At 43.5% G+C, this 22,340-nt stretch overlaps 2 protein-coding genes across 10 annotated transcripts in view; one reads left to right on the top strand and one right to left on the bottom strand.

The window, feature by feature from the left end:
* The window catches only part of MCU (mitochondrial calcium uniporter), a 498,142-nt gene that overhangs the window by 345,267 nt on the left and 130,535 nt on the right, over window positions 1–22,340 (top strand). The gene's annotated exons all lie outside the window — the stretch shown is intronic.
* LOC128696546 (serine-rich adhesin for platelets) overlaps window positions 1–22,340 on the bottom strand; it is a 104,330-nt gene that overhangs the window by 30,037 nt on the left and 51,953 nt on the right. For 4 of the 7 annotated variants that reach the window (XM_053787850.2, XM_053787851.2, XM_053787847.2 and 1 more), the window contains 2 exons: window positions 8,399–8,563; window positions 5,909–6,086 (listed from right to left, as the gene is read on the bottom strand). In XM_053787850.2, coding sequence (XP_053643825.1) covers window positions 5,909–6,086; window positions 8,399–8,555 — 335 coding nt within the window. In that variant the 5' untranslated portion in view covers window positions 8,556–8,563. The remainder of the gene's footprint in view (window positions 1–5,908; window positions 6,087–8,398; window positions 8,564–22,340) is intronic. The other 3 variants (XM_053787852.2, XM_053787853.2, XM_053787854.2) reach the window with 1 other exon arrangement.

Raw genomic sequence — 22,340 nt, 5'->3', positions numbered from 1 at the left:
TATAAGTGGACAGTTAGTGTTATGGGTGGAGCTCCCCGGTGTGTGTGTGTGTGTGTGTGTGTGTGTGTGTGTGTGTGTGTGTGTGTGTGTGTGTGTTTGTGTGTGTGTGTGTGTGTAAAAATTGGGGAAAACGTGAAATCACGCCATACTGTGTTGAGTTTGTTTTGACATTTCTAAAGCTTTCTAATTACTTTGAAAACTGTCTGGAATTTTTAATATATATATATATATATATATATATATATATATATATATATATATATATATATATATATATTTAAACTCAAAAGTTTTAATTATTCCCGCTGGTAGAAAGGAACAAACACTGCAAGTTGTGATCAACATTGTAAACTTGTTTGTCTGTGTTGATAATGTTTTGTCGAAAACTAAGCTGGTGCATCCCTCTCTACATAAACTGTGATAAAATATTAAGTACATGTATATTCATGTGTTTTTACTAATTACGTCTTAATATGATAAATAGACTGATGCCTTACACGTATTATGACTGACCAGCTGGTGCCTCACCTGTGTTATGATAAATCAGCTGGTTCACAGAAGTATAAAACTCACAATTTGGAAGTAACTCGCACTTAGAGGAAATGTATGTCGATGTTTCGGTCCGTTCTTGACCAGTGTTAGGTCACAACTGAGCGAGAATGAGCAGAGAAGACCAAAAGTCAGGTTAGGAGAGATGGAGAAGGTGGTGGTGGTGGCAATAGTTTTGTTGCTATAGTAGTAGTAATGGTAGTGCTAGTGGGAGAAGTGTGTAGTAGTAGTAGTAGTAATGAAAGAATTAGTAGTAGTAGTGAAAGTAGAAGTAGTAGTGATAGTAGTAGTAGTAGTGAAAGTAGTAGTAGTAGATAAAAAAGGCACAATACCGTGACTGGAACGATACACAAATAACCCGCACATAAAAGAGAGATGATGTGCGGGTTATTTGTGTATAGTAGTAGTATCACATATGAATATAAGAAACATAAGAGCACTGCAGGATACCTACTGGCCTATGCTGGGCAGGATTAATGGTAGAGGAATGAGAGTAAATTACATTACGGACTCATAAAATGGTCATAACACGATTGCAAACAAATTACAAAACATCCCCGTAGAGACGTACTTAGTTGGATGAATCCTATTAGAGCCAGCTGATCCAGTGATTAGCTCACTGGCCTAGGAGTTATAGGACTCCCCTGTTATGGGTTCGATCTCCACCCGTTCTGTGATTTGATTAAATTACATTTCACGGCAGTGGAGATCAAAATATTCAACACTAACACTTGTAGCCTGCGTACTGGCTTATGCTAGGGACGAAAAGGAAGCCGCAAGAACGGTGAAAGACAAAGGAAATATAGAAGATATGTCCAGTGGAAAGGAGAGAAGGCAAAGGTGAGGTCAAGTCACGAGTCTTCTGAAGATCAAAGTATTTAATAATGTATTGGGAAAGCAAACATGCTCAGCACTGAAGCCAGGACTAAGATTTGTGTTAGGAATATTGTGTATAAAGACTGATTCGACGAGACAGTATCTGTGAAGGCTAGAAGAAGAGCAGATAATGTTATGGTGGTACCACCAAGATGTGGAAAAAGACTAATGTACAGTTCTGCACATTTAACAAAGGAAACTTATCGCCACGAGTGACTTCTTCAGTCCTAATACAGAGAAAATTGTGTATCCTCGTTTTCTTAGTGTTCTCTGTATTAGGTCTGAAGGAGTCACTCGTGGCGAAACGTTTCATTTAATAAACGTCCTGAACTGTACACAAGTGTCTTTCCACATGTGCAATAATATGGTAACTTTGTTGAAACGTTTCGCCTACACGGTAGTCTTCTTCGGTCAACTCTACTGTACATGTCTTACTCGTGAAAGTTAAGACACATGTGCAACATCTGGATATCTTTATTGTAGACGTTTCGCCATCCAGTGGCTTTATCAATACAGATTCTAGGACATAATAGGAAGACAGTAGAACTATATACAAAAGATGAGGTAATCAGTCCCTCGGCCTTGGAGTTAGTGTTCACAGCATCGTTGTGGAGGAGATGCTGTGAACACTAACTCCAAGGCCGAGGGACTGATTACCTCATCTTTTGTATATAGTTCTACTGTCTTCCTATTATGTCCTAGAATCTGTATTGATAAAGCCACTGGATGGCGAAACGTCTACAATAAAGATATCCAGATGTTGCACATGTGTCTTAACTTTCATATTGTCGGGATTTTATACCTTTCTTGCACAACTTGTCTTACTCGTCTTGTCATTATTGTACACCATTTTCATGGAGAGGTAGGCGTTCTGCAGTGTTCATCCATTCTTATGTTGTGGAAAAAGACACTTATGTACAGTTCAGGACATTTATTAAAAGAAACGTATCGCCACGAGTGACTTCTTAAGTCCTAATACAGAGAACACTAAGAAAACGAGTATATATATTGGCAGGAGTCAGGTGAAGTGTCGCGAGGGTAGAGGTGGTGGTGGTAGTAGTAATAGTCGTAGTAGTAATAGTAGTAGAACTAAGGTGGTGAGACTTACGGCTACAGAGGGACCTGTTGATATCATGTTACACCAGTTTCCAGAATGGGTAATATTATCTTGATTAGTAATTTTACAGTATCTCAAAATTGCTAATCAAGAGGATATTACCCATTCTATAAACTGGTGTAACATGATATCAACAGGTCCCTCTGTAGCCATTCGTCTCACCACCTTAGTTATACTATTACGACTATTACTACAACTACCACCATTACTACTACAACTACCACCACTTCTACCCACACGTCACTTCACCTGACTCCTGCCACTTTATATACGCGTTTTCCTAGTTTTCTCTGTATTAGGACTGAAGAAGTCATTCGTGGCGAAACGTTTCCTTTAATCAATGTACTGAACTGTACATAACTGTCTTTTTCCACATCTTGTCGGTATCACCATGCCATTTCCTCATTCTTATGTTCTTATGATAGGCCACCTTCATTGTCGTCAGTAACATACTTCATCAGTTACACCTTATTCAGATTGTTAATCGACATGATACCTGTAACATGATACATCCGGAGATGGTATAAACCTTGGTAATAAATACCGACAAGTTCGTTTAGAAAAACACGTAAGCAAACACTATGACATTTATTAGGAAACGTTTCGGTCCTGGGACCTTGATCACATCTGGAGATAAATAGTATAAACTGAAAATTTATGGTGATACCGACAAGATGTGGGAAGAGACACTTATGTGTAGTTCAGGACATTTACTATAGAAAGAAGCCACTCGTGGCGAAAAGTTTTCTTTACTAAATGTACTTGTTAAAAATGGTATAAAATACCGACAAGTTGAAGATTAAGACTGGATTATGTAGTTCCAGACCATGGAGCTGGACACTTCTCCAGGCTGAGGGACTCACCACCTTGTTCCAGACCATGGAGCTGGACACTTCTCCAGGCTGAGGGACTCACCACCTTGTTCCAGACCATGGAGCTGGACACTTCTCCAGGCTGACACTTCTCCAGGCTGAGGGACTCACCACCTTGTTCCAGACCATGGAGCTGGACACTTCTCCAGGCTGAGGGACTCACCACCTTGTTCCAGACCATGGAGCTGGACACTTCTCCAGGCTGAGGGACTCACCACCTCAAATATTTTTTCGCCAAGGTTGATGGGCTGATTATATGATCTTTATTTCATTACTACTACTCCCTCTGTATTTGACTGAAGAAGTCTACTGTGTAGGCGAAACGTTTCATCAGTAAAGATACCCAACTGTAGCACATGTAGAGGTAGATCATGGTAATGAATATGATAGTGAATATGATATTGTGTACATGGACTTCAGTAAGGCCTTTGACAGGGTCCCACATCAGAGACTATTGAGGAAAATTAAGGCACATGGAATAGGAGGAGAAATTTTTTCCTGGATAAAGGCATGGTTGACAAATAGGCAGCAGAGAGTTTGCATAAATGGGGAGAAATCAGAGTGGGGAAGCGTCACGAGCGGTGTTCCACAGGGGTCAGTGTTGGGCCCCCTGCTGTTCACAATCTACATAAACGACATAGATGAGGGCATAAAGAGCGACATCAGCAACTTTGCCGATGACACCAAAATAGGCCGTCGAATTCATTCTGACGAGGACATTAGAGCACTCCAGGAAGATTTGAATAGACTGATGCAGTGGTCGGAGAAGTGGCAGATGCAGTTTAATATATGTTCAGTCCATCAATCTTGTAGAATGATGGACTGAACACATCGACTCCAGGTTGAGGGACTGATTACCTCATTCTCCTCCTCTCCTTACGCCTTCCTCTTTGTATTGGACTGATGAAGCCACTGTGTGGCGAAACGTTTCCTGAATAAAGATTCCCATATGCTGCACAAGTGTCTCAGTCTTCAACTTGTCGGTTTTTCAAACCATTCATCACACAGTTTAATATAGACAAATGCAAAGTTCTAAATGTTGGACAGGACAACCATGCCACATATAAACTAAATAATGTAGATCTTAATATTACGGATTGCAAAAAAGATTTAGGAGTTCTGGTTAGCAGTAATCTGAAACCAAGACAACAGTGAACAATAAAATGGTATAAAATACCGACAGGTTGTTTAGGTAAGACACATATGTAACAGTTAGGTATCTTTATTTCGAAACGTTTCGCCTACACAGTAGGCTTCTTCAGTCGAGTGCAGTGGAACAATACTCTTCTCCAGACTGAGGGACTGACCACCTCAAAACTTTAAGGGTGATGGACTGATTACATCGTCTTCAAGTCTCTTCTGCTTCTATCAACTTTGTGCAAGAAAGGTATAAAATACCTGCTGTACTCGACTGAAGAAGCCTACTGTGTAGGCGAAACGTTTCGAAATAAAGATACCTAACTGTTACATATGTGTCTTACCTAAACAAGACAACAGTGCATAAGTGTTCGCAATAAAGCTAATAGAATCCTCGGCTTCATATCAAGAAGCATAAATAATAGGAGTCCTCAGGTTGTTCTTCAACTCTATACATCCTTGGTTAGGCCTCATTTAGATTATGCTGCACAGTTTTGGTCACCGTATTACAGAATGGATATAAATGCTCTGGAAATGTACAAAGGAGGATGACAAAGTTGATCCCATATATCAGAAACCTTCCCTATGAGGATGGACTAAGGGCCCTGAATCTGCACTCTAGAAAGACGTAGAATTAGGGGGGATATGATTGAGGTGTATAAATGGAAGACAGGAATAAATACAGGGGATGTAAATAGTGTGCTGAAAATATCTAGCCTAGACAGGACTCGCAGCAATGGTTTTAAGTTGGAAAAATTCAGATTCAGGAAGGATATAGGAAAGTACTGGTTTGGTAATAGAGTTGTGGATGAGTGGAACAAACTCCCGAGTACAGTTATAGAGGCCAGAACGTTGTGTAGCTTTAAAAATAGGTTGGATAAATACATGAGTGGATGTGGGTGGGTGTGAGTTGGACCTGATAGCTTGTGCTACCAGGTCGGTTGCCGTGTTCCTCCCTTAAGTCAATGTGACCTGACCTGACTAGGTTGGGTGCATTGGCTTAAGCCGGTAGGAGACTTGGACCTGCCTCGCATGGGCCAGTAGGCCTGCTGCAGTGTTCCTTCGTTCTTATGTTCTTATGTTTTACTCTCCAACTTGTCCGTATTTTATATAATTTTCAGCACAATTTAGTTCTCTAAATTAGGATGAGGATACTCGTGGACAAACGTTACCCTTAATAATAATAATAATAATAATAATAATAATGTTTTAGTAGAGGACCTGTTAATAGGATAATTGTATTCTCTGACACGAGAGTAGAGAGCATTGTTAATGTCAGCAAGACGAACACTTCTTTGATGGTGTTGACATCAACAGGTTCACAAGCTGTGTTATGACACATGAGCTGATGCCTCACCTAGTATCGAGAAGAGTGAGAGCCTCGCACGAGACGGAGCGAGCCCTGGATAACCCTCCTATGGTTCTCCTCCTCTCTCGTCGTCGTCTCCTCTCCTCTGCTGCTGAGAAGCCCGATTTTCCTCCTCCTCGTCCTCCTGCTTCTTGGCTGCCATCAGGGGATCCAGGAGCCGACTGTCCTGCAAGGAAGACAAGCTGCACTAATGATAATTCTCGTCCGAGGAAGAAAGTGTTGCATAAAAGTATCCATCAGGGTTTAGGGAAGTTTCGCCTCCCTCGGCCAGGGTTAGTGCCTGGCTGCTGCTATCAGCACATGCTGTGGTGTATACTGTCAGCTGACGGTGTGCCTAGTGTTTTTCCAGTGTAAGATTACGGTGTACGTTGTGTCAGATCATGCTGTAAGTAGTACGTTGTCAAGTTATGGTGTATTAATGTGTAGTATCAGGTTAGTGTGGGTAGTATGTGTTTGTAGTGTCAGATAACAGTGTAGGTGGTGTGTATGTAGAGTCAGATTGGGGTATAAGTGAGTATGATGGTAATCTAGTGTACTCGCCTTGTTTTGGTTACGGGGATCGAGTCACTGCTGCTGATCCTCGCCTCTCATACTCACGAAGGGGGCACACATTAATCCTAGCTTCATGGGTTATCACAAATGCTCTTCAAACTGCGTATTAAATTGAACTGAATTTCACCACTTATTCAGATTGTTCAACTTCCCAACTAGCCTCAGGCTGAAGAGCACTTCTTAACATCCTTGTGACTCATTTGTCCTTAACCTTCATCTTGCCCTCTTGCTCCCGGTCTTCCTGTGTTGTGAGACTTAGTCTTTATTCGCAGATCTTTCCTCTTATCACGGGAACTAATCTTGAAGCAAATTTCTGGATTTTTTTTTTTAGTTTGTGGACATGTTGAGGTGCAGGGTCCATGCTGGCACTGCATACTCTGATGGGTCACAGTTCACATACAGCGTCCTGAAGGATTCTGCTGAGGTATCTGAATGTTTTTAGTCTGAGCCTCTGAAGTTATTTTCAGTCTCTGGTCCCACCATCTGTGTTCTCTGTCTGGTTTACTCTCGCCTTTCCCAGTTGTCATAACCTTGCACTTGCTATACTTCAAGTTCGACAACGAACTGTACGATCATTCACCTACAGTTCTCGGCACTGCTACTCACCTACGGTGCTAGACACACAGTGCTTGTAATCACCATAAGTGTGGAGCACCAGTCATGACCTACCTAACCTGTAGTAACATGACCCGCCACGTCTCCACCTTGCCACCTACATGATTTATATTTTGTATTCAACAAACTTTAACAAAAGTAGGTACATCCGTAGTGTGCTGTCCTACTGTTTTAAAATTTCAAGTTCTCAGCCTTCACCATCGTTCCTGGCCTAGTAATACAATATCAAGAAATAAGGAAAAAAGTCTTCAAAAAAGTATATTAACTGCTCGTATATTGTGTATACCTTTACATGCAAGTATACTTTAAAAAATCGTGGTGGTCATTTATTTGGAGGTCAGGTCTGGGACCGGGGCGCGTTAATCCCCGAAAACACACACACACACACATACATATACACACATACATATACACACATATACACACATATATACACACATATATACACACACACATATATACACACATACATATATACACACACACATACATATACACACATATACACACATACATATACACACATACATATACACATACATATACACACATACATATACACACACATACATATACACACATACATATACACACATACATATACACACATATACACACATGATAACGACTTACAAAATACTGAGAGGAATTGACAAGGTGGACAAAGACAGGATGTTCCAGAGCTTGGACACAGTAACAAGGGGACACAGTTGGAAGTTGAAGACACAGATGAATCACAGGGATGTTAGGAAGTATTTCTTCAGCCACAGAGTAGTCAGTAAGTGGAATAGTTTGGGAAGTGATGTAGTGGAGGCAGGATCCATACATAGCTTTAAGCAGAGGTATGATAAAGCTCACGGCTCAGGGAGAGTGACCTAGTGGCGATCAGTGAAGAGGCGGGGCCAGGAGCTCGGACTCGACCCCCGCAACCTCAACTAGGTGAGTACACACATACATATACACACACATACATATACACACATACATATACACATACACACACACATATACACATAAACATATACACACACACATACACATAAACATATACACACACACATACACACACATACACACACACACACACGAGAGACAAGCACAGACACAACTAACAGACGTCAATCGCTATTTTATGAAAATGCGGCATTAATGACCCTCGGTCAGTAGATAGGCTTTAAACTTAAACTGTATACAGCACATAGAAGATAATCTACTTTCAGCATTAAATTATTTAAAATACTTGATGGTGGAAGAGCACTGAGGGAAGACACTTGAAATATGGAAATTTTTGAGAGATGGTTGTTGACTTACCATTCTCACTGTCATCGTCGTCGTCATCGTCTTGGTCGTCGTCGTCGTGGTCGTCCTCAAGGAGAGGCTCTGGGTCGAGAACGACTTCTGCATTGTCGTCCTCTTCAACTATGACCTCAAGACTCACCCCACGACGCATGCGACACCTGCCCAGCATCCTCACACCTGTAGCAGGAAGACACACACCTGGTAGAACACGTTTTATAAGACAAATCTTTACATGGAGCTCTACGTTATCAAATCATGTTTCACTGTGTAGAGCTTTATTAGGTCAAGTCATTGTGAGTTTTGTGCCATACTGATGCTGGGGTTGTTACTAGGGAAGGTGGACTGGGGTTGTTACCAAGGATGGTGGACTGGGGGTTGTTACTGGAGGCGGTGGCCTGGGTTGTGTTTTTTGGGGTGGTGGGTTGGGAATTTTTCAACTGAACGACCCAGTTTTGCCTGACCTCGGGCTATTACTGGGGTTGGTGAGCTGGTGAAGTTAGTGGTGGTAATGGGTCGGGGTTCTTAGTGTTAGGGTGGTAGTACCTCCCTGGATGGTGCTGGTGGTGAGGGATGTGCCACATCCTGGTGGAACAGCACAGGAAGTGTGTTGGTATTCAATCAGATCTCTGTTATGATAATGCCTTCCCCATTACCCTCCACCGCGCCTTTGTTTTTGTCAACAACAGCACTGTTGCCAGCATCTTGTAATTCCCTGTTGCTACTTACCTATCCTTGTAGCTATCCAGCAAGCCTGGCCACATCCCCATTACATATCACAGCAGTTTTAAACTATTTAGCCACCAATAGCTGCACCATTTCTGGCTATATTGAGTCTGAACTAACATAAACAAGGATGCTGACACAGTTCAAGAACTTCCTAGCACCAGCCACCTGGTATTTACCTCTGACGCTGCCACACCATTAGTTAACAGTTTGGTAGGTAGTGTGTCCATCTCGCAACTAACGGACGGATGATCGAGCCTACACCACTTAGTGTTTTGAATGACCCACACTGGTTTACCGCTAATATATTTCCCACGAATGTAATTATTTTCTATCCTCTGTACCATGACTTGTTTCCCTGATGTTAGAATACCAGGTCCATGGTTAGAATGCGTTGACTGATCAGCCAGGAATAACCTGGCTGATCAGGTACTTGTAACAAGTAGTGATACAGTTCTCTTGTTAATATGAGCTTTTCCATGCAAGAAATCTTTTTGCTAAATGTATTTCGCTAAAAAAATTATTATTAGTATTAGTCCTTATTAATTACCTTCCAGCAGGTGTTGTAAATACCTGTGACCATTGTAAATATCTCCTCTGATTACAAGAGGCAGGTAAACTATGTCTTCCAGCAGTTTCTTGGTGAGAGGAGCATCCTTGATGCTTCTCTTGATCTAAGAAATGGAAACCATTCCTCTTGTATCAGACCTAATTATCTCTCATGTCCCAGTTGTTTGACCCCCACGGATTTAGCGTTTTCTTATGAATACAGTAAGACTAACGAACAACGGGATGTGTGTTGTATTCTCTTCCTGGTGTTTTTTTTTTTAGTTTTACACTGAGTGTTGCATTTGTTGCGAGTTACCAAGAGCTCTGAGAGATGCACCAACACAGTGCTCTTCAGCGCTTTCGACTTGCTGTTAGCAAGTGTATGTTCCCCATCAGTAAAATGGGTACCAGAGTGTTAGTAGACTGGTGTGGGTCGCATCCTGGGGCACTGACCTAATTTGCCCGAAATGCTCAGCATAACAAGGGGCTTTCTATATAGTAGTATGTCATTGTTATCAACTAGATCTGTACACCTTGTGTATGTACTTGTAGTAAATATATTATTATATTATACGAGGCAGGAGTCACAGTAATATACGTGAACCAAGCGGCCACAGCCGTCCTATGAAATAAATTTCAGGTAATGCTGCCACATTAGTTAGGATTTTCATAATTAGAACACTCGTGAGCCAGCTTTAGCGTACATGTTCTCAAATTAATGCATAACAACGAACCTGCACCAGAAGTCTTATTAATGAAGCTTTTTTTATTTTTTTGTTGTTGTTGTTGTTGTTCTGGAGTCCAGCCAAGTTGTTAAAGTTTGGAGGAATTTGTCTATTTTCTGTTTAGAAAATATTTTTGTATATGTATCGTTGTATTTTGTACGTGTTTTGGCGGCGTCTTTATTTTTTCGACGTCACTGTTATACATAAGGTATTTGTTTACTGTATTTGCCACATGTCATCAGAGTAAGAAGTTCAGTACCACTAGGTACGGTCCTAGCACCTTTAAGGTTTCTCATCCTCATAGCAGACACTAGTCACTACTTCGTATCATCCTTTACGGACAATCCTGAAAAAACTGTCTCCTCTCAGTAGAAGACAGAAAAATTAGTCAAATATCAGTTTTTTTTTAATAGGTAAATGAAAATAACATGGTATTCAGTGGTGACAAATTTCGTTTGCTTAAATATGAGGAGAAGGAAAGAGTCAAAACAGATTACAGAACACAGACCATCTCATTGAACATAAACAGGTAAAAGACGTGTGAACAATAATGTCAGATATATCCTTTAACGAACACAAAGCAAAGCAAATGCAACAAAGACCAGATAAATGACAAGGAGGATAATGAGAACTTTCAAAATAAGATAAATCACTCTAATGTTAGTACAGTTCAAATAACTTGTGTTCTCACGTCTGGAATATTGTTCTGTACTCAGTTACGTTCAAGGCAGGAGAGAGATCAGAGCTGGGAAATGTACAGAGATCCATTACTGTCTCATAGTGAACATTAAAATGGTATAAAATACCGACAGATTGTTAGGTAAGACACATATGCAACAGTTAGGTATCTTTATTTCGAAACGTTTCGCCTACACAGTAGGCTTCTTCAGTCGAGTACAGAAAAGTTGATAGAAGCAGAAGATACTTGAAGACGATGTAATCAGTCCATCACCCTTAAAGTTTTGAGGTGGTCAGTCCCTCAGTCTGGAGAAGAGCATTGTTCCGTTGTCTGAAACAATATGAAGTTGAAGTGACAGGATGGAGCCTTTATATAGTGCCAGGAGGTGAGACGTAGGTTGCTTTGGGAGGGCAGGTCCCTCTCAAACCCAGCCGTTCTCACTAGTAGAGGTCGAAGTTGATGGTCTGTACCAAGATACCCTTGTGTTGCAGTGTCTGACAGAATGAACATTAAAATGGTATTTTATATCATTTTAATGTTCATTAAAATGTTCATTAAAATGGTATTTTATACCATTTTAATGTTCATTCTGTCAGACACTGCAACACAAGGGTATCTTGGTACAGACCATCAACTTCGACCTCTACTAGTGAGAACGGCTGGGTTTGAGAGGGACCTGCCCTCCCAAAGCAACCTACGTCTCACCTCCTGGCACTATATAAAGGCTCCATCCTGTCACTTCAACTTCATATTGTTTCAGACAACGGAACAATGCTCTTCTCCAGACTGAGGGACTGACCACCTCAAAACTTTAAGGGTGATGGACTGATTACATCGTCTTCAAGTATCTTCTGCTTCTATCAACTTTTCTGTACTCGACTGAAGAAGCCTACTGTGTAGGCGAAACGTTTCGAAATAAAGATACCTAACTGTTGCATATGTGTCTTACCTAACAAACTGTCTCATAGTACTTGAGGTGTACTCTCTGCAGAGAAGAAATAAAATATACCTGGAAAACATACGAAGGCCAGGTCCCAAACACACACACACACACACACACACACACACACACACACACACACACACACACACACACACACACACACACACACACACTCACTCACTCACTCTGCCATAACTTATTGAAGTGAGATATAGGAGGAAGGGTAAAATTAGCACAGTGAAAAGCAGGGGCGCCACGAGCACAAGAGAACATTATCCTTAGTCCATGACTGTTCAACCTGCCATCACCAGCAGATATCAGAATTATTGCCAGAACAAGTGTAGAAGTATTCAAGAGGAAACTGGATCACTACCTCTGCCATCCAGGATCTGATGGCTGTGTGGATCAGTAGATCGCTAATAGCAACAGCCTGGCTAACTAGGTAAACACCATGGAGCATGATCTAGGGCAGAGTAGAAAACCTCTCGAAATTCGGTAAAGGTATATCAAGAGGACTGCGATGTTTTCGCCATGTAACTTACAAAGAATAGGATAGTCCCACACAGCAGGTGTTCTAACAATGTAACTATCATATGCAATAAGGTCTCCTCATACTACTTGATCCAAGGACCAAATAGTCTTCAGTAAAGATGTCCTAAGTGACTCGAATAAGGTAAGACTAGACTGCAGGTGTTTATACGATGTCACTATCATATAAGTCTCGTATAGAATATGGTATCGAGTATCTGGCGAGACGGGAGAGTCAATGGTTGAGACTCCTCTGGGTGGATGATAGGAGCATCACTGAGGCGAAGACTGACAAATTGAATGTTTTATGTCGCTTAGCACATACTGGTGTGAAGACCAGGTGCTTAAAGGTGATGTCTGGGTGCTGGAGAGCTGCCTTACTTCAGCCCCAGCCTTCTGCTGCTGGGGGAAGAAGTGTTATGGTTATGGTAAGTGAGAAGGGTTCGAGTTATGGAAGTGATGATGGTTTGAGGTGTTATAATGGGTGGTGGGCAGGGGTGGAAATACAGTGGTAGCACAGAATCCTTTCATTTTTTTTTTCAACGTTTCGCTCAGAGGGTCTCTGTTACCAGTGTCTTTATTTCAACTTGTCGGGTTTTGTGATTGCTTATCTGGAGGTAGGGGGGGGGTGACGTTAGTGGAGGTATGGTGGTGATAATGGTTGAGAGTCCGTGATATAGAGTATGGGTGGAGTGGTGGGTGGTAATTGTTAAAACAATAGTGGTAGTATGGTGAAGTTGGAGGGAAATTGTAATGGGGGTTTTAAGAGTGGTGGGTGGTAATTGTTAAAACAATAGTGGTAGTATGGTGAAGTTGGAGGGAAATTGTAATGGGGTTTCAACTGTGGTAACATACAGGATGTTGGACTGGTACTAACGTCCAGGTGATAGTAGTAGGTAGTTTTCTAATTTATTGGGGAGGGGGAGGAGAGTGACCTGAGGAGTGTGTGCAAGGTAGTCTTGATAGTTTTTATAGAGAATTCTCCATAAAAGCATCCAAGATCATGTTGGCTAGACATGTTCTTGGATTCGAATCCAAGAACATGTCTAGCCAACATGATCTTGGATGCTCTAAGTCACCGTCTCGGAAACTGACTTTTCATGCGAGTGCTTAGCAGAGAAAAATTGTAATGTTTCTTTTTTCAACAGATTATAAAATTGTAATGAAATGTTTTTGAGGGTGTTAGGACATGCTTGAGGATGTTAGGGTGTTTGTAGTGGAGGGAGGGAGCAAGAAAGAGGCGAAGGAATGCCCACTTGTGGCACCCCACCTCTCATCATAGGTACAGTCGATTTCCTGTGAAACTCTGATCTCTCTCTCTCTCTCTCTCTCTCTCTCTCTCTCTCTCTCTCTCTCTCTCTCTCTCTCTCTCTCTCTCTCTCTCTCTCTCTTGTACGGTTTTCTGTCCCACTGGGAATTTTGTTATTATCCTGAGAGTATCGTCTTCACAATAGCCACAGCATCAGTATTTTCCTCTCCCGCTTCTTTCATGACTTTATCTTTCTTGGTGATTTCATCTACTTATAACATTCTGATTCTTGTCTTCTTTTCTGGGCACACTGTGTGTGTCTGAGACACAGAGAGAGAGAGAGAGAGAGAGAGAGAGAGAGAGAGAGAGAGAGAGAGCCAGAGAGAGAGAGAGCCAGAGCCAGAGCCAGCCAGCAAACACTTGCGCGTGTGCTTGTCTGTGGGGCCACAGTAATTAGAGGAGTTTAGTTACAGTAAAGGGGGTTGGGGGGGATGTAGCCACAGTTTTGGCCTAGATAATACCCTGAATGTTTCACCCTTGACATTCTTTTATCTAACAAAACATTTCCCATTCATACATGTCTCGTGACGAATGCCAGCCATTCTTATCATACAGCCAAAATATATGCAGACTTTCACGTGTATTTTGGGAAACGTGATGAATTATGAATACAGAATATAATGTTAGTTTATACAGTAAATTCTAGTGAATAAAAGTGTTTACTGTTCAGGTATTGGTGTGAGTGTTGCTAGTGGATTGCTAGTTATCGTAGCGGGGTGTGTTGACAAGTGTTGAGACTTGATTTTTGTGTTGCAGGTTGGTGTTAATGCTTCCTGATGCTTCCGTTGTTATGGTGATGCACTCGTTGCTATGGTGATGGTGCCATTGCCATGGAGATGCAGTGACTCTTACAGCGACGTAAGTAATATACAGGCCAGAGGGGCCAAAAGCTTTCTGTTTTTACGAGTAGGAAGATACTCGACACCTGTTACAGGTATATCACAGCCATATACCTTTGTCACAAGAATGTGAGATGGAAGCCTGTTAAACGTTTTGCACTCTGGCAGGAGTGCAGCTCAGTTCTTCCTGTCTCGTGACTATGCAAGGTGACAGGTAAATTTAACATTTCTGGATTTCCTCTTTTTTTTATGTATACTTCGCTTTCTTTGCATTTGAAATAGTTTTATTCAGGTTATATTTTGTTTTCAGGTTAGTAGGACTGTAGATGAATAAAACCAGGCAGTGGACAGCAGCCCCTATTCCAGCCTATAAAGCATAATACTATCTTGTTTTCTCTCCCCTCTCCCCTCTCTTCTCTTCTATTTCCCCCTCCGTCTTTTTTTTTCCTGTTTCTGCTGGGTTGTGTTAGCCTCCAGGTGTTTGGTCAATCTGATATTAACTGCTTTCTCGCTTGAAGGTGTTCACTGTTGACTGACTGCCAGGGAGCTCTGCCACTGTTGGCTGACTTCCAGGGAGCTCTGCCACTGTTGGCGGCTCACTGCCAGGGAGCTCTGCCACTGTTGGCGGCTGACTGCCAGGGAGCTCTGCCACTGTTGTTGGCTGACTGCCAGGGAGCTCTGCCACTGTTGTTGGCTGACTGCCAGGGAGCTGTGCCACTGTTGGCTGACTGCCAGGGAGCTCTGCCACTGTTAGCTGACTGCCAGGGAGCTGTGCCACTGTTGGCTGACTGCCAGGGAGCTCTGCCACTGTTGACTGACTGCCAGGGAGCTCTGCCACTGTTGACTGACTGCCAGGGAGCTCTGCCATTGTTGGCTGACTGCCAAGGAGCTCTGTCACTGTTAGCTGACTGCCAGGGAGCTCTGCCACTGTTGGCTGACTGCCAGGGAGCTCTGCCACTGTTGGCTGACTGCCAGGGAGCTCTGCCACTGTTGACTGACTGCCAGGGAGCTCTGCCACTGTTGACTGACTGCCAGGGAGCTCTGCCACTGTTGACTGCCAGGGACCTCTGCCACCACTCAACTGTTTACTCTATTTGTGGTTACAGAGAAAGCTTTAGCTCCTGGCCCAGCCTCCTAACTTGCCGCCTGCTCGACTTCCTCATAGGCGCGTTCTGTCATACCTATTCTTGAAACCATGTATGTAGTATGCCCTATTTGTGGTTACAGAGAAAGCTTTAGCTCCTGGCCCAGCCTCCTAACTTGCCGCCTGCTCGACTTCCTCATAGGCGCGTTCTGTCATACCTATTCTTGAAACCATGTATGTAGTATGCCTCAGCTACTATTTCCTGCAGTTCATTTCACATCCTGATCACTCTGGGACTGAATACTTCCTGACATCCCTCTGACTTGGGATCTTTAACTTCCATCTGCGACCCTTGTGTACCTGTTCCCAGCCTCTGCAAAATACATATTCCTGGCCACTACATGGCTCTTCTATCCTCTAATATAGTTAGGTTCACTTCCTATAGTCTCTCCTCTTATCTCTGGCATTAGTCACATTGCGTACCTCTGCACTTTCTTCAGCTGCTTAACACGCTTTACCAAATGAGGACTCCATGCTGGTACTGCGTAGTGTGTGTGTGTGTGTGTACTCACTCACCTATTTGTACTCACCTATTTGTGGTTGCAGGGGTCGAGTCCTAGCTCCTGGCCCCGCCTCTTCACCGGTTGCTACTAGACCCTCTCTCTCCCCGCTCCATGAGCTTTATCAAACCTCGTCTTAAAACTGTGTATGGTTCCTGCCTCCACTACGTCATTTTCTAGGCTATTCCACTGCCTTACAACTCTATGACTGAAGAAATACTTCCTACTATCTCTGACTCATTTGTGTCTTCAACTTCCAATTGTGGCCTCTTGTTTCTGTGTCCCCTCCCTGGAACATCCTGTCCTTGTCCACCTTGTCTATTCCACGCAGTATTTTATATGTCGTTATCATGTCTCCCCTGACCCTCCTGTCCTCCAGTGTCGTCAGGCCGATTTCCCTTAATCTTTCTTCATAGGACATTCCCCTTAGCTCTGGAACTAACCTTGTTGCAAACCTTTGTACTTTCTCTAGTTTCTTGACGTGCTTTATCAAGTGCGGGTTCCAAACAGGTGCTGCATACTCCAGTATGGGCCTGACATACACGGTGTACAGTGTCTTGTGTGTGTGTGTGTACTCGGCTATTTGTACTCGCCTATTTGTTGTTGCAGGGGTCGATTCATAGCTCCTGGCTATGACTCGACCCCTGCAACCACTGATTGCTACTAGGTCCCCCTCTCTCCCTGCTCCATGAGCTTTATCAAACCTCATCTTAAAACTATGCATGGTTCCCGCCTCCACTGCATCAGTTTCTAGGCTATTAAACTGCCTGACAACTGTGTGTGTACTCACCTAATTGTACTCACCTAATTGTGGTTGCAGGGGTCGAGACTCAGCTCCTGGCCCCGCCTCTTCACTGATCGCTACTGGATCATCTGTGTGTGTGTGTGTGTGTGTGTGTGTGTGTGTGTGTGTGTGTGTGTGTGTGTGAGTGAGAGAGAAGTCACGAAAGCACTTGGAATTTCACTATATATATATAATTTATATATATATATATGTCGTGCCGAATAGGCAGAACTTGCGATCTTGGCTTAAATTTAAAGCAACGCTCATCTTGCCATACAGGACAAGCGAAAATTTGTGTATGCAATAATTTCGCCAAAATCATTCTGAACCTAACGAAAAAAATGTATTTGATTGTGTGTGTTTAGTACTAAATTATTATAAACGTATTTAAAATATATTTAGTTGGGTTAGGCTAAAATAAATTGCTCTTGTTATGATAAGGTTAGGTAAGTTTTCTAAGATTCTTTTGGTGCAAAATTAAAAAAATTTACATTAACATCAATGAAAAAAATATATCTTCAAACGTATAAGAGAAAATTTTAGAAAGGACTTAATTTTAAATGAGTTCTTGCTAATTGACCAGTTTTACATATTCGGCACGACATTATATATATATAAATTATATATATAGAGTGAAATATATATATATATATATATATATATATATATATATATATATATATATATATATATATATATATATATATATATATATATATATATATACAAGGAATTCGCAAGAGCAGGCGAAATATACAGAAACACTGATCTCTGGCTGAAGGAGACTCGAACCTACGAAGCTTGGAACAAGGTACGCAGTGCGTACCTTGTTCCAAGCTTCGTAGGTTCGAGTCTCCTTCAGCCAGAGATCAGTGTTTCTGTATATTTATATCATACATACTCATAATTACATGTGTGCGCATGAGCACTTGAACTTTGTGAGGGAGGAAGGCGAGGTTGAGTTTGGAGGGAGGAAGGCGAGGTTGAGTTTGGAGGGAGGAAGGCGAGGTTGAGTTTGGAGGGAGGAAGGCGAGGTTGAGTTTGGAGGGAGGAAGGCGAGGTTGAGTTTGGAGGGAGGAAGGCGAGGTTGAGTTTGGAGGGAGGAAGGCGAGGTTGAGTTTGGAGGGAGGAAGGCGAGGTTGAGTTTGGAGGGAGGAAGGCGAGGTTGAGTTTGGAGGGAGGAAGGCGAGGTTGAGTTTGGAGGGAGGAAGGCGAGGTTGAGTTTGGAGGGAGGAAGGCGAGGTTGAGTTTGGAGGGAGGAAGGCGAGGTTGAGTTTGGAGGGAGGAAGGCGAGGTTGAGTTTGGAGGGAGGAAGGCGAGGTTGAGTGTGAACTTAACATACGTGAGTGTAAATATTTTGATTTCATTCAGTCGTCTCAGTGACTTGCTGCTCCAAGTGCTGTATAATTTTTTACACATTCTTCCTTCCTCTTTTTTCTCCAATACCATCTGTTTCCTTCCCTCCTCTCACCCCCCCCCCTGCCCACCCGTGTCCACCCATCCCCCCCTGCCCTGCCCTCACCTACCCTGCCCTCACCTGCTCTCACATTCTCCCCAACAAGTCTTGCTCACTTTTTAAACTCCCTCTGAAGGTATTTTTTTCTACGAGATTTTTTAATCTTTGCTGAGTTACCCCAGTAACGTGTGTGTGTGTGTGTGTGTGTGTGTGTGTGCGTGTGTGCGTGTGTGTGTGTACTCGCCTAGTTGTACTCAGTTGAGGTTGCGGGGGTCGAGTCCGAGCTCCTGGCCCCGCCTCTTCACTGATCGCTACTAGGTCACTCTCCCTGAGCCGTGAGCTTTATCATACCTCTGCTTAAAGCTATGTATGGATCCTGCCTCCACTACATCGCTTCCCAAACTATTCCACTTCCTGACTACTCTGTGGCTGAAGAAATACTTCCTAACATCCCTGTGATTCATCTGTGTCTTCAACTTCCAACTGTGTCCCCTTGTTACTGTGTCCAATCTCTGGAACATCCTGTCTTTGTCCACCTTGTCAATTCCTCTCAGTATTTTGTATGTCGTTATCATGTCCCCCCTATCTCTCCTGTCCTCCAGTGTCGTCAGGTTGATTTCCCTTAACCTCTCCTCGTAGGACATACCTCTTAGCTCTGGGACTAGTCTTGTTGCAAACCTTTGCACTTTCTCTAGTTTCTTCACGTGCTTGGCTAGGTGTGGGTTCCAAACTGGTGCCGCATACTCCAATATGGGCCTAACGTACACGGTGTACAGGGTCCTGAATGATTCCTTATTAAGATGTCGGAATGCTGTTCTGAGGTTTGCTAGGCGCCCATATGCTGCAGCAGTTATTTGGTTGATGTGCGCTTCAGGAGATGTGCCTGGTGTTATACTCACCCCAAGATCTTTTTCCTTGAGTGAGGTTTGTAGTCTCTGACCCCCTAGACTGTACTCCGTCTGCGGCCTTCTTTGCCCTTCCCCAATCTTCATGACTTTGCACTTGGTGGGATTGAACTCCAGGAGCCAATTGCTGGACCAGGTCTGCAGCCTGTCCAGATCCCTTTGTAGTTCTGCCTGGTCTTCGATCGAGTGAATTCTTCTCATCAACTTCGTCATCTGCAAACAGGGACACCTCAGAGTCTATTCCTTCCGTCATGTCGTTCACAAATACCAGAAACAGCACTGGTCCTAGGACTGACCCCTGTGGGACCCCGCTGGTCACAGGTGCCCACTCTGACACCTCGCCACGTACCATGACTCGCTGCTGTCTTCCTGACAAGTATTCCCTGATCCATTGTAGTGCCTTCCCTGTTATCCCTGCTTGGTCCTCCAGTTTTTGCAGCAATCTCTTGTGTGGAACTGTGTCAGACGCCTTCTTGCAGTCCAAGAATATGCAATCCACCCACCCCTCTCTCTCTCTCTTGTCTTACTGCTGTCACCATGTCATAGAACTCCAGTAGGTTTGTGACACAGGATTTCCCTTCCCTGAAACCATGTTGGCTGCTGTTGATGAGATCATTCCTTTCTAGGTGTTCCACCACTCTTCTCCTGATAATCTTCTCCATGATTTTGCATACTATACATGTCAGTGACACTGGTCTGTAGTTTAATGCTTTATGTCTGTCTCCTTTTTTAAAGATTGGGACTACATTTGCCGTCTTCCATGCCTCAGGCAATCTCCCTGTTTCGATAGATGTATTGAATATTGTTGTTAGGGGTACACATAGCGCCTCTGCTCCCTCTATCAATACCCATATGGAGATGTTATCTGGCCCCATTGCCTTTGAGGTATCTAGCTCACTCAGAAGCCTCTTCATTTCTTCCTCGGTTGTGTGCACTGTGTCCAGCACATGGTGGTGTGCCCCACCTCTCCGTCTTTCTGGAGCCCCTTCTGTCTCCTCTGTGAACACTTCTTTGAATCTCTTGAGTTCCTCACATACTTCACGGTCATTTCTTGTTGTCTCTCCTCCTTCCTTCCTTAGCCTGATTACCTGGTCCTTGACTGTTGTTTTCCTCCTTATGTGGCTGTACAACAGTTTCGGGTCAGATTTGGCTTTCGCTGCTATGTCATTTTCATATTGTCTTTGGGCCTCCCTTCTTATCTGTGCATATTCGTTTCTGGCTCTACGACTGCACTCCTTATTCTCCTGGGTCCTTTGCCTTCTATATTTCTTCCATTCCCTAGCACACTTGGTTTTTGCCTCCCTGCACCTTTGGGTAAACCATGGGCTCATCCTGGCTTTTTCATTATTCCTGTTACCCTTGGGTACAAACCTCTCCTCTGCCTCCTTGCATTTTGTTGCTACATATTCCATCATCTCATTAACTGGCTTCCCTGCCAGTTCTCTGTCCCACTGATCCCCGTTCAGGAAGTTCCTAATTCCTGTGTAGTCCCCTTTCTTGTAGTTTGGCTTCATTCGTCCTGGCCTTCCTGCTCCTCCCTCCACTTGTAGCTCTACTGTGTATTCGAAGCTTAAAACCACATGGTCACTGGCCCTAAGGGGTCTTTCATATGTGATGTCCTCGATATCTGCACTACTCAAGGTGAATACTAAGTCCAGCCTTGCTGGTTCATCCTCTCCTCTCTCTTGTAGTGTCTCTTACGTGTTGGTACATGAAGTTTTCCAGTACCACCTCCATCATCTTAGCCCTCCATGTATCTTGGCCCCCATGCGGGTCCAAGTTCTCCCAATCGATCTCCTTGTGGTTAAAGTCACCCATGATCAGGAGCTTTGCCCTGCATGCATGAGCTCTTCTGGCCACTCTAGCCAGTGTGTCAACCATCGCTCTATTGCTCTCGTCGTACTCTTGCCTTGGCCTCCTGCTGTTCTGTGGTGGGTTATACATCACTGCTATTACCACCTTGGGACCTCCAGAGTGAAGCGTTCCCGCTATGTAATCACTTTCTTCTCCGCTGCCTCCTCTCTCCAGCTCATCAAAATTCCAGCGATTTTTGATCAGCAATGCCACTCCTCCACCCCCCCTGTTCCCTCTGTCTTTCCTCAGGATTTGGTATCCCATTGGAAAGATGGCATCTGTTATCATACCTGTAAGCTTGGTTTCTGTGAGAGCTATGATGTCCGGTGATGCCTCTTTGACTCTTGTGTGTGTGTGTGTGTGTGTGTGTGTGTGTGTGTGTGTGTGTGTGTGTGTGTGTGTGTGTGTGTGTGTGTGTGTGTGTGTACTCACCTATTTGTGGTTGCAGGGGTCGAGTCATAGCTCCTGGCCCCGCCTCTTCACTGATTGCTACTAGGTCCTCTCTCTCCCTGCTCCATGAGCTTTATCATACCTCGCCTTAAAACTATGTATGGTTCCCGCCTCCACTACTTCACTTTCTAGACTATTCCACGACTTGACTACTCTATGACTGAAGAAATACTTCCTAACATCCCTTTGATTCATCTGAGTCTTCAACTTCCAATTGTGACCTCTTGTGTATGTGTCCCATCTCTGGAACATCCTGTCTTTGTCCACCGTGTCTATTCTGCGCAGTATTTTATATGTCGTTATCATGTCTCCCCTGACCCTCCTGGCCTCCAGTGTCGTCAGGCCGATTTCCCTCAACCTTTCTTCGTACGACAATCCCCGTAGCTCTGGGAGTAGTCTTGTTGCAAACCTTTGCACTTTCTCTAATTTCTTGACGTGCTTGACTAGGTGTGGATTCCAAACTGGTGCTGCATACTCCAGTGTGTGTGCGCGTGTGTGTGCGTGTGTGTGTGCGCGCGCGTGTGTGCGCGCGCGCACGTACTGCGTACGTACAAACTCAGTTGTAG

The sequence above is a fragment of the Cherax quadricarinatus genome, chromosome 47, assembly GCF_038502225.1.
Source record: "Cherax quadricarinatus isolate ZL_2023a chromosome 47, ASM3850222v1, whole genome shotgun sequence".
NCBI lineage: Eukaryota > Metazoa > Arthropoda > Malacostraca > Decapoda > Parastacidae > Cherax > Cherax quadricarinatus.
The sequence above is the reverse complement of the archived record's forward strand: the minus strand, read 5'-3'. Positions and strand labels throughout refer to the sequence as shown.